Genomic DNA, 11,644 nt, shown 5'->3' with positions numbered 1-11,644 from the left:
TAACTTGAGGCATTATCATGGAAGTTTCATGGAACATGGTGGCTATACTATACATCCGCTGACCTCTGTGAAGATCCGATTGGAGAACGGTGCGTGCAAGCAGCACACACTTACTATGTGCAAGTCTCCCAATCAACCACTCAAAGTCGCCTAACGCCAGCCCCGACCCATATAAACAATCAGGGATTCCTCCATATACAACGCTAACACAAAATCAAGCATGAAGAAGCCAGAGAGGGAAGAAGCCAGAGAGGCTTTCAAAGGGCCAACCCAGTGCCCTTACGCGTCCATCGATACAATGCCAACACCGCTTTCCGACGATGTCTGATCTCGCTGGGATTCACGGGCCGACCGCGCGCTTGCGCGACTGCACTACGCATGACTTGCCGGAAGCTGCGTTGATATTCCGTGTTCAACGTCACCACGCACGACTCCGTCGCTCGAATCATGGTTTCACAGGCATTCAGAATGCCATCACCAGCTTCCTTCTGGAGACGCTCCACAATCAGAAGCAAAAGGAAGCTGCCCTGCAACAGCTGGATACCAAAGAAGTATGGCATGAAGCTGATGTCCGGGTCAAATCGGAGGATCTGCTGGACGGCATCGGCCGCCTCCAGAGCATGCGAGATGGTTGATGCAAAGGCCGGAGATGATGTCCAAAAGTCTTTGTCTTCGATGAGGGAGACCGGGTCCCATTTTCCAACCAAGAGAATGTGGAGGACGTGGACCAGGTAAGATGAATACGCGATTACAGTTTGCGTGTGCCATGAATAAGCCTGCGATAAGGACGCATCGGGTGGTTGATCCTTGTTAGCATACTGCAGCGCGTTCTCGGAGTCCGCTGCGGCAAAGGTTGTTAGACTGGCTTTATAGATCTCAAGCTGTCGGAGGACCTCGGAGACATGCACCTCCCACGCCTCCTTTCCTTGCAGCCGGAGTCCGAGTGTAGGGTGATTCCGAGCTTGATTCAAGTCGATCAATTCGCCGGTAATGGTCATCAATGGTAAGAAGAAGCCGAGGATAGAGTGATCATGACAGATGAAATTCGGGAAGACGCGTCGCTTGTTACGATCGCCTGATCGAATGCACTGAGGACCATCTGCACGGGGGCTATTGCTGTGGATGTTTCCAGCTTGCCAAGCGGCTTCGTCCAGTGGTAGCAACAAATCTTCACTCTCCGCATCCAGCAGGGCGAGTGGCCGATTGTAACACAAAGCCAGATGACGGTCCATGATATACAATAGCCACCAAGTGCGTCGGCGCTCCTCGCGATGCTCCTCCGTGACAGGTGCGCTGTGCTGCGGCTCATGTTTATCCTCACAGACGCAATTCAAGCTCGGTCGGGATGGATTTGAATAATCAAAGACAGGACCTCCAGGCGAGCTCGCCCAGCCACCCAAGGTATAGCCAAAAGCCGGACTAGATCCATCCGAGTGACTGTCAATATTGGGCATGACCTCGATCTCTTGATTCAATTTGAGCTCTCGGGCTAGAGTGAATGCTGCATGCCACCTGTACAAATGGGGTCAGTGGGACTGGAAGAGAAATAGAAGATGAACGGCACGTAAACGCTTCCCAAGTGGGACTTACCATCGCATACTCGCAGCCTTCTGTTCACTTGACGAGATGATCGACGCGACATGAATATAGGTAATGACATCGTCTAGGGATCCTGCAGGACCCACGAGACCCTTATCATCGCCGACTCCCTCAAACGGATGGTGAGCTGACGCGGCTGAATAATCTTGGGGCGCATTAGAACCTTCTGAGGGTTCCTGATCCTTGAATGAAACATGAATCAAGGGCCGAAGCAAACGGATAGTCAATGCGCACAGAAATTGACAAATTTTCCGGCGTTGCAGAGGAGAAATTGATAAAGAAAAGGCACGGTCATCCACCGCCGCTACCCAGAGCATACTCGCCAGCAAGGCTGGGCTGCTGGGTCGTGGGCGGTCGGTACTCAAGAATGAAGCTTTTCGTAGGACATAACAGTGGATGTGATGACAGACCGGGTGCATATGAGTCGAGAATGAGCTAGTAAAGTACAGTTCCAGTAGATCGCATACTAAACGGCGTGGAAGGTTGGACTCCAAGAATGGCATAATCGGTTCTAGCACGGGGTACTTCAACCCCGACCGTTTGTTGGTGGGCGCTCCCTGTCCTGCATGGGGTTGCGCAGGTACCGGCGGGATCTGCGACGCCCGCTTTGGGGGATGATGGCCTGCCAGATCCCCCGGTGTCCAAATATCCCACAGCCTCGGTAGTGGTCCATCACCTCCGTGTACTCCTCCCAGGATATCATAAGACTCGGGAGATAAATGTGCAGTTGAGAGCCATTCTTCCGTGGCATTCCCTTCTGGGCGGGGTCCGGGTACCGGTGGTAGAGCTGGTCGCTGCGATCGAGAGCTGTCGACCGCCGAATGCAGGCCATCCACGCTCGGCGCAGATAAGCTGATATCGTTTGTGGTGGGTGATTGCTGGTGGAAAGTTGATTCTGGCGAGCTATGTTGCTGCTGTGGTGATAGAGCCAGCTGTCCGGGGGGTTTCTGGTCCTGAGAGTCTTTCCGGGGCGAATAGTGTGGAGGAGCTTCACCCGCCCCAGTCGACCCATTCACCAATTTGGCACGCGCAATGCGCCCACGCTTGCGACGCTCGCGAGTAAATTCGCAATGGGTGTCGCTGCGTAGACATCGAGAGCAGGGAAACGCGCGGTCGCATCGGACGCGACGAGTGTGGCATGAATCGCAAGCAACTCGATTCCGCCGCCAGCGGCGCTTGCCATTGGGCAGGTCGACCGGACCAGGAGTCGTCGCATCAGGGTCCCCGGGCTGGGATTCCATGGTGAGAATTTTCAAGACGGCATTGAGGAGAGAGGGGGGATGGAGAGGAAGAAAGGGGAGGATGGTAGATTGAAAATCTCGAAAAGGACAGGAAGCCTCGGGGAAGAGAGATGGGAGGAAGAAGTCGAGTTGTTCACGAGGAGAAAAAGAGTTTCGGGAAATACGACCGACCAGCGCGGGGAAATTGTGGCGCCCCGAATGTCTTACGCTTGCGGGCCACTCACGAGGTTCGCTTGCAATGGACCAAGTGACCTTAAGCGATGAGGGGGAAGAGCCGAAGATGATTCTCATTTGCAGGTTAATTGCCATGGCAATCAATTAACTACGTGTACGGAGTACATTAAAGTAGAAATAGTAGAAGTACATAGTGGGACGGTTTTTAGGCTTGGGGTCCCCACTAAATCCCCAGATCCCCCCAGATGCGCCGATTCGGCAGGATAACAGAACACTGGAAACCCCTGACGATCCGAGTCATTCATGATCATCTTATCTTCCCATCTTCCTAAAACATCCCGTCTCACCCCTGGAGTGCACTCTTGTACCGAGCCAGCGCCCGATCTCGACTCGCCGCATGTTCCACGATCGGTCGGGGGTATCCATTTTTCTGGGCGATCGCCCCGGCACCCCGACTGTAGGGCTCGTGGATGGCATTACCCTTGACATCACGCAGCTCCGGCACCCAGTGTCGAATGTATTCTCCATCGGGATCAAATCGCTCGCTTTGTCGCAGTGGGTTGAAGATGCGGAAATACGGCTGGGGGTCCACCCCAGTACTCGATCCAAATCCCCATCCGCCGTGGTTAGACGCAAAGTCGCCGTCAATCAGATGCTCCATGAAGAATCGCTCGCCTCGACGCCAGTCGATCATCAGGTCCTTGGACAAAAAGGACGAGACCACCATACGTGTGCGATTATGCATCCAGGCACAGTGCTTCAGCTGTCGCATTGCAGCATCGACAATGGGGAACCCGGTCTTGCCCTCGGACCAGGCCTGGAACTGATCCGCATCGTACTCCCATTCAATGTTGGTCGCTTCGGGCTTGAAGCACTTGTTCATGCTGGGGGGTCTGTTAGTCCTGACTTTCTAGAATGTATGGAAGGCGGAGGAAGCAAGTAATAAAGGACACCATACCAAATAAACGGCCAGTGCACAAGGACATGGCGATAGAAATCACGCCAGGCCACCTCACTGATCCAAGTCATATGGCCCTGATCATACCGATCCAGATGGTTCTTGTTGGCCCGCTTCGCCGTCACCACGGCCGTGCGAGCACTGATCGCCCCAGATGCGAAGTAGGGGCTCAGCGCGGAGGTGTTCTCTCCGGGCAGCATACTGCGATTCTTGTCATAGTCGCCACATTTCTCCTTCAGAAACTTTTCCAATCGACGAGTGGCTTCATGTTCCCCTGCCGGATAGAGCTCTTCGAATCGTTTCTTTTCCTTTTCAGACAGCGATTTACTGCTTGGCATGTCCGGGATCTTGCAGTCGAAGAGATCGGCGAATTGCTTTCTCGCGTCCCCCGGGTTGGTCCCTGGGTCTTCGGACATCTCCAAATAATCTGGGTTCTCCTTGAGGAAACGTAACCACGAGCGGAACCACGGGGTATAGACTGCATACTGCTTGCCGGCCCCGGTGATCAACAGGCCCGGCGTGACAACACAAGTATCGTGCGAGGGGGTGAAGTCAATATCGTGATCCGCACATCGACGAACCACCTTGGCATCCCGTCGCAGTTCATCCACTTCATACTCGAGATTCGCACACAGGTGCTTCGCCTCCCACTGCTGACACAACTCCACGATGCGGGTTGGGATGTTCTTCCTCTTCTCCTGCGTCTCGACGTACAACGGAATGTCCAGCTCGGACAAATCTTTTTGAAGCTGTTTCAATGTTCGTAACGTAAAGTCGACGCGGGCGGGACTCGTCAGATGAGCCTCAAAGTCTTCTGGAGACACGATGTAGACTCCAATCACAGGAATCTGATTGTCTTTGGCAATTTGAAAGGCAGTGCTGAGCGCACGATTGTCCTGGAGTCGTAAGTCGGTCTTGAACCAATGGACGACCGCCTTGCCCGGTGTCACGGCTCGTCGCTTGTCTGCTGTGTCTTTGCATGCCTTCTCCAACGTATCGATGGGTCGTTCAATGGTACCATCATTGTAGGCCTTGCATCGGTCATTGCTCATCTCTGGGGGATAAAAGTCGCGTAAGACGATGCCAAATTCCTCGGTCTGTTGTGCGTTGGGATGTGGTTGGCGTAGATCCTGGGGCTTCGCTTTTTTGCTCTCAGGAGCAGTCTTAGGCGAGCTGTCGCCGTTCGAGTTGGACATTTTGCGTTTGGGCGCCATTAGGGGGAGAGTGTGCAGAAATCGACTTGGTCTTGCTGGCAGTAATGCGAGCGATCTTCGTGATGGAGAGGCGAGAGCGCTTGGGGAAATCTGAAAATGAGGAAGGGAGTGACAGAACAGAAAAAAGCAGTCGCAGCGACGAGCAAGACGCAGAACACCCATCGCGTTGTACAGTCATGTTTAGCGCGGGCTTTCTCCATATTTCAGGGCGCGCAAACGCGTCGATGGTCATCGATCGGAGCGATCGAGATTCCTGACGTCACCCGATCGGGGGAGGATCGCAATGTGTATGTCCAGCAAACCAGGCTGGAGCCTCGACTTTGCTGAGGATCATCATTAAGTTCGCGTTCCTTTCTCGGCCTACGGGGTGAATGGTTCATACTTATGTGTTCCTCCGTGTCTCGTTGGCCAGAGTCGAGAGATTCCAGATCTGGTGAAAGTCAAAAGATCTCCAACTTCAGTAAGGCGACGATCGTGATACGCACGGACCGCACGTGACCCTCCAACAAGATGGAGAGGAGTATACCCAGTGGAGGATATATAGAGAGTACCTACTGTAGCAGGGTTGATCTAGAGTGACCTACGAGGAATATGCCAGGAGCTAATTTGCAGGAAATTAAAAATTCTTGATGACTCGATATTCAGACATACCACATCGATATACAGCAGTCTCAAATTCCCATTCTCCCGCATTTCAGACTCGATTGTTTGCATGCGAACTATGCGAACCACCGTACCATGAACTCAGAATTAGCATTAGTGTGTACTGCTCTACTCCGTATAACGGACATCTTTGAAGATTCATGCTGTGGTAGTAGATCAAAACAATAGTCACGGCTCATTAAGGGGCGGATCTTAAAAAGGTGGATATGGATCTTCCCCAGGGATCGACGCAGTCCCACTAGCCTAACTACTGGAGGTTTAACTACAAAGTCGACTACTGTACAATCAAGGTAGTTTCGCCCCGGATCTGCTTCTTCGCTGTTACTTATGAGAATAATGAAACTGATTCCGGAGTACAGAGGACTACATACTCCGATTCATATTCGTATCACCTAAATTGCAGACTTTTTGAGAGATCCCAGATCCATGGTTCCCGTTCTCCATGTCCTGTCACATTGAACCTTGCATCCATGGAACGCCTCACTTTTCGGTCCAGAGTATCGGTTCCTCGCCAGGATCAAAGTTCAATCATAATAATCATAGTCATGGTCACGATCATGACGGATCTTATTTGTAACCTCGGACGTCCTTACAACTCCACGTCCGATCTCCATCTTCACCCCACACACACAAGCTCCGACCACCAGATGATCATCCCGAGATTAAGATTATACTCAACTAACTAAACCTCACACCGAGAATTGCCTGCGATGCTTTTAAAACTTTGAATACACCTCCCCTCCTCCAATCCAAGCACGGCCCTCTTCATCATTGGCGAGGAACCATTTTTGTTGATCGACGTGATCGCCCACGCCGTGTTCGCCCGCAGTTGTCCCGCGCAAGGAGCAACAGCCTTTTTTCCTCTCCAAGCCACACTCCATCTATCCCTACCGCCCTTCCTCCAAGAACGAAAAAAAAAAGATTTTATCTCTATCACTAAGCTCTGTCTTTCTCTCTTTCCTTTCGAAGCTTCCTCTGAGCAATGTGCCCCCTCCATCCATGTCCTCGAAAGCCTCTGGTGCCGCGGACTCGCTGCTTCATCCAGACTCGTCCAAAACTCCCGTCCGCATCGAGATCTTTGCGGCCTTTGCCGCTATTGCCTGGTACAATGCCATTGAGCTCATCATCTTGTGTTTCGTCTCCTTCAAACGTCGCCGCGGCTGTTATTTCTGGAGTCTGCTAGTCGCGTCATCTTGTATCGTCCCACACTGTCTGGGCTATGTCCTTCTTTTCTTTCCCACGGGGGTATCCCCGTACATCTGCGTCACGCTCGTCGTCTTCAGTTGGTACGGCATGGTGACGGGTCAATCGATGGTGCTCTGGTCACGCCTACATCTGGTCTTGCAAAATACCAAAGTGCTTTACGGAGTGCTGTGGATGATCATAGTGGATGCGATACTCTTCCATGTTCCGACTACCGCCCTACTATACGGGACCGTCGCAGCCCCCATCAGTGTCTGGTCGCGTGGATACAGTACAATGGAGCACATACAGCTTGTGGGATTCTGCATCCAGGAGCTGATCATATCGGGAATCTACGTTTGGGAAACGGTGAAGCTGCTGCGACTCCGACCACAAGGTCGACCAAACGGGATCCTCCATCAACTCCTCACAATTAACATCATCATCCTCCTCCTCGACATCGCCATCGTCGTCATCGAATACGTCGGCTACTACGCGGTTCAAGTCATGTTCAAACCCGTCGCGTATAGTATCAAACTCAAACTCGAATACGCCATCCTCGGTAAACTAGTAGCCATCGCCCAGGGTGCTCAGACCTACAATGACGACGAGTTACCCTCCAGCACGCGCGAGATCAATTCCTTCCCGTCTTCGCAGGAAACGCCGCCCCGGCCGGGATTTGCTCAACATCCGCGTCGCATGTACAATTTTCCGTGGTTTTGGGAGAATTCTCATCAGTCCATTTGCACGTCATCAGGGATATGAATGTACAGAGGGATGTATAATGAATGGGTCTTGGTGGTTGAACATGATCCGACACGTTCATACAATGTGGTGTGAATATACCCACACGCGAACGCCTGCATTTCATAAGCCTGGCGTCCCTTCCCCATCGGGCTATACATATCATACTAATTTCTCATTTGTCATTTTCTACTCTGAAGCAAAAGCAATGTACCCTACGCCAGTCTCGGTTTTCCAGCTATGTATAATAAGAGGGAAAAGGCTTCATGACTTCATTCCACATTCTAAGAAACGGAACTGTAACAAAAGATGCATATCCTGATGTAACAAAACTCCCAAAAATCACCAAGTGCCCGTAGGCATCTCAAATTCACCGATAACTATCGAGCACGTCAGAGCTGACGCCAGCCTGTAGCACCAACACGCTACCAAAGACCTTGTTCTCCGGCTGCACCATCGCCGAGGCCACGGGTCCCAGGGCACGTTGGGTATCGGAACCGACGCTGTGCGGGCCCAGATCAATGGAAATGCTAGCATCACTAGGACCACTGCGTCTTCCAACCACGACGATACTACCACGCTTGTTAGGAGTGCGGTCGAGATCATGTTGCACGGCAGCCAGAGCCAGCTGGACCGGGTCACTGATCGTCTCCTGAGCACTAGTTTGTTGGAAAATGACACGGTCTTTCAGATCCTCCGGAATAGAGTCACGCAGAGTTTCGAAGAACACGATATCCGACTGGCTACTTGGTGTTCCAGCATGCGTCCCAGAGGAAATGGATGTCGAGATACCGGCTTTAGTCGAGTCTGGGTACAGCCCAGCGACCTGGATGATCGTGGCGGTGACCTGGTCGTTCTGAGCAAGTTGCAGAACAAGACGAAGAGCGAAACGGTCATCATCACCACCGAAGAATGGAAGAACAATATGACGGGAACGACTTCCAGAAGCCGGTCGTGACCAAGCAGAATGAATACTCAACCCACTGGTCGAGCGCTGGGGGGTGGGCCGTTTGGCAGAATGAGACTCTGGGCTGAGCTCGATCAAGATACCCACATGACCTGGAACCCGCGTGAGAATGTTGGAAACAAAATCAGTGTAGGGACCATTGGCAAAACGACTTGCAGTGTCAACTTCAAGACCATTCTGGCGGTCAGTCAATATTCCAGTTTCGCTCCATGGAAGAAGAAGAAGATCTGCCGTGTCCTGGCGGGCCATGTTGATAACAGTCTCTGCGTATGAATATTCAGGCACCACTGACACGCCCGCCATGAGAGACACGTCTTGCCACTCGCCAAAGGCACGGAAGGTGTTCACCACTGGGTCCCACATAGCATGCTCTCCGGCGGAAACTTTCATGACACTCGAGTCACGATCGGTCAACTCCATGAGCCGCACACCATGAACGCGGAGGGTGGTCTCCTTGTCATCTTCCGTGGAGACTGCGTCTTCAACGGATTGCTCGGACTGCTTCTGCTTCTTTGACGGGTGCACCTGGGGCGATGATAGCGCCACTTTTCGGTTAGAGCTCAAAAGAGCCGCCAGGGTGCAGATTCCTGAAAGCCCATCTAAGCGAAGATAGACCAGAAGCTTTCGAACGGGAACAGTCTTCAATTGATCCTTCACAGCAGAGACACTATCGGCGCGGCTATCCTGATGAACAGGGTTGCCGTCCCAATCGATTTCCCCACGTCGCCATCGCGCCACCTTGAGTTGATACCAGGATGGATAGAGAATCGTGGTGAGCGGGGTAGTCAAAAAGGTGGTGACCAGGGCCATCACCACGAAAATGGTAAAGGTGCGGGTGCTCAAAATCTTGGCTTGCAGGCCAATGTTCTATCATGCAAATGTCAGTATTTCCTTGTCCTTTTGTCTTTCCTCGACATCTAATGATGAGCCTTGGCGATAACAGATGGGTACGAACCAGGACAATCAGCTCAACAAGACCCTTACAACTCATCAAAACACCAATGGAGAAACTCTCGCGCCACAACAGTCCACACCAGCGGGATGCAAGAGCACCTCCTGCCACCTTAGCAATGAAAGCAATGGCAATAACACCAACCACATAGCCCCAGACGATGCCGCTGTTCAACAGTCCCAAGTTTGTACTTAGACCAGAAAGTGTGAAATACAGGGGTAAAAAAGGGCTGCAACAAGATCTTCAATCTTCTCTGTCAATTTGATGGCAAAGCCACCTTCGTGGGGGCAGATTAGCCCAATGACGAAGCCGCCGAAGATGGCGTGGACACCAATTGCCTGCGTGAAGAAGGCAGATGCAAGGGCAATAAGCAACGTCAAGGTCACGACCGACTGGCTAGGCCCCTTCTGCAAGCTTCCTGTACGCTCAAGGAAGCGATAGAAGAGCGGCTTGAAGACAATAAAGAGGAAAAGCATGTATCCTGTACAAACCAGTAGGACCCAGAGGGCGGTGATTCCACTTCCCGCATTTACAAGAGCCACGCAAAGAGCGAGCAGAATCCAACCGACGACATCGTTTCCAACGCCAGCGGACAGAACGATGACACCGACCCGAGTCCCGAGAAGTTTCAGCTCGGTCAAGATACGGCACAGGACTGGGAAGGCGGTAATGGCCATCGCAATACCAATAAACAGCAGATAGGTACCAAATTGAATGGGCACCGTGCTGGGGTCATCATGAAACTCATGGTATAGACCGTAGGAAATGGCACTTCCCAGACCGAATGGTAGAATCATACCAGCAGCCGAAACACTCAACGCCACACGCCAGTTGCTCACCAGGAATCGGAGATCCGTCTCCAGTCCCACCAGGAACAGGAAGAGGACAAGACCCAGGTTTGCAACGACATTGAGGCTTGGGATGCTGGCAGTGGGGAAGATGGTATCGGTGAAGCCTGGAATCCGGCCCATCACCGAGGGACCCAGCACGATGCCACCGATAACCTCTGCAATAACTCGAGGTTGACGAATCTTTGAAAGGGGCCAATGAATCAGGCGACAGAGCACGATGATGATTACAGCCTGGAGTGTAGAAGGTCAGCTATTGCAGAGCTGAAGCGGGGTCAGGAGGTAAAGTTGACAGTCTCCATACCTGAATGATAAACAGAACCAGCGGGTTCTTGGAGTCATAATGGGTCGGATTCCCTCCCTCAAGGATCCCGCCTTGAGGGCTCACCTTCACCGCACTGGTGGCCGCAGCCGTCGCCGTGGTAGTTCCAGTCGCCATGGTGAAGAGAGGAGAAAGAGCAGCTCAGCTAGGGGGGTGAGAAAGAAAGAACCCAAGAAACGCAAAGCACTCCATGACGGCCCCCATCCAGCCACGAAGGGAGAGGGCCAGTCAGACTGGCTCACCAACGATCCAGTCTGATCCACTTGACCTTGCCCGGATCTTGGCGCCATGGCTTCATGGGAGCGGTCGCGGATTGGGTCACGGGGGGCAAACGTCAGCTGCGGTAATTAAAGCAATCAATGGCTTCGGTTTCGGAGGGGAAAAGATTAAGTACGCCCTAAGCCGTTTTCGGTTAACGGCCACAACGTGGAAAATGGAAATTCGCCGTAGCGCCGTCAGGTGACTCCGGCTAGATAAAACGGTACTCCAATCAATCAGCTGGTCACGTGCAACATCCATGGATCAAGATGGATCTAGACAAGCATCACAAAGTAGGTGTGTATATGTCCACCGATCTATGAGTAGTGCCATACTATGACAGGCTTCAGAATTTTTAGTCTTGTAATTACCTGGCCAATCTTGAAAATATGGACATGATCTATGACCCAAGTCATGTCGGAAGATATATTTAAAGGGTAAAGCCTCAATGAAAAGATACCGTCCGGCGATAGCTGCGCAGAGCACCAGAAATCTTTGCACGATAGATGTCACTTAGGTTAC

General features: G+C 52.2%; 5 protein-coding genes across 5 annotated transcripts; 1 reads left to right on the top strand and 4 right to left on the bottom strand.

Moving 5' to 3' along the window:
- Positions 1 to 257: 257 nt before the first annotated feature.
- On the bottom strand, positions 258 to 2,840 carry N7473_008554 (Arabinanolytic transcriptional activator araR; the record flags this gene model as incomplete). Its single annotated transcript, XM_057154494.1, has 2 exons — positions 258 to 1,512; positions 1,591 to 2,840. The coding sequence occupies 2 exons, from the start codon at positions 2,838 to 2,840 to the stop codon at positions 258 to 260; spliced, it is 2,505 nt and encodes an 834-aa protein (XP_057008832.1).
- A 517-nt stretch (positions 2,841 to 3,357) lies between these two features.
- N7473_008553 (deoxyribodipyrimidine photo-lyase PHR1) lies at positions 3,358 to 5,168 on the bottom strand (the record flags this gene model as incomplete). The annotated part of the gene is made up of 2 exons (XM_057154493.1): positions 3,358 to 3,898; positions 3,973 to 5,168. 2 exons carry the CDS (start codon positions 5,166 to 5,168, stop codon positions 3,358 to 3,360), a joined length of 1,737 nt encoding a protein of 578 aa, XP_057008831.1.
- A 1,680-nt stretch (positions 5,169 to 6,848) lies between these two features.
- N7473_008552 (uncharacterized protein) lies at positions 6,849 to 7,796 on the top strand (the record flags this gene model as incomplete). Its single annotated transcript, XM_057154492.1, has 1 exon — positions 6,849 to 7,796. One exon carries the CDS (start codon positions 6,849 to 6,851, stop codon positions 7,794 to 7,796), a length of 948 nt encoding a protein of 315 aa, XP_057008830.1.
- A 58-nt stretch (positions 7,797 to 7,854) lies between these two features.
- On the bottom strand, positions 7,855 to 9,733 carry N7473_008551 (K(+)/H(+) antiporter 1; the record flags this gene model as incomplete). Its single annotated transcript, XM_057154491.1, has 2 exons — positions 7,855 to 9,609; positions 9,698 to 9,733. 2 exons carry the CDS (start codon positions 9,731 to 9,733, stop codon positions 8,146 to 8,148), a joined length of 1,500 nt encoding a protein of 499 aa, XP_057008829.1. The 3' UTR covers positions 7,855 to 8,145.
- A 152-nt stretch (positions 9,734 to 9,885) lies between these two features.
- N7473_008550 (K(+)/H(+) antiporter 1) lies at positions 9,886 to 11,011 on the bottom strand (the record flags this gene model as incomplete). The annotated part of the gene is made up of 2 exons (XM_057154490.1): positions 10,847 to 11,011; positions 9,886 to 10,776 (listed from the first exon to the last, which is right to left on the bottom strand). Exons 1-2 carry the CDS (start codon positions 10,979 to 10,981, stop codon positions 9,886 to 9,888), a joined length of 1,026 nt encoding a protein of 341 aa, XP_057008828.1. The 5' UTR covers positions 10,982 to 11,011.
- Positions 11,012 to 11,644: the final 633 nt, after the last annotated feature.

The sequence above is a fragment of the Penicillium subrubescens genome (assembly GCF_028828155.1).
Source record: "Penicillium subrubescens strain IBT 31985 chromosome Unknown utg000005l_segment0_segment0, whole genome shotgun sequence".
Lineage (NCBI taxonomy): Eukaryota > Fungi > Ascomycota > Eurotiomycetes > Eurotiales > Aspergillaceae > Penicillium > Penicillium subrubescens.
Note: the sequence above shows the minus strand (reverse complement) of the source record. Positions and strands in the feature narration are given on the sequence as shown.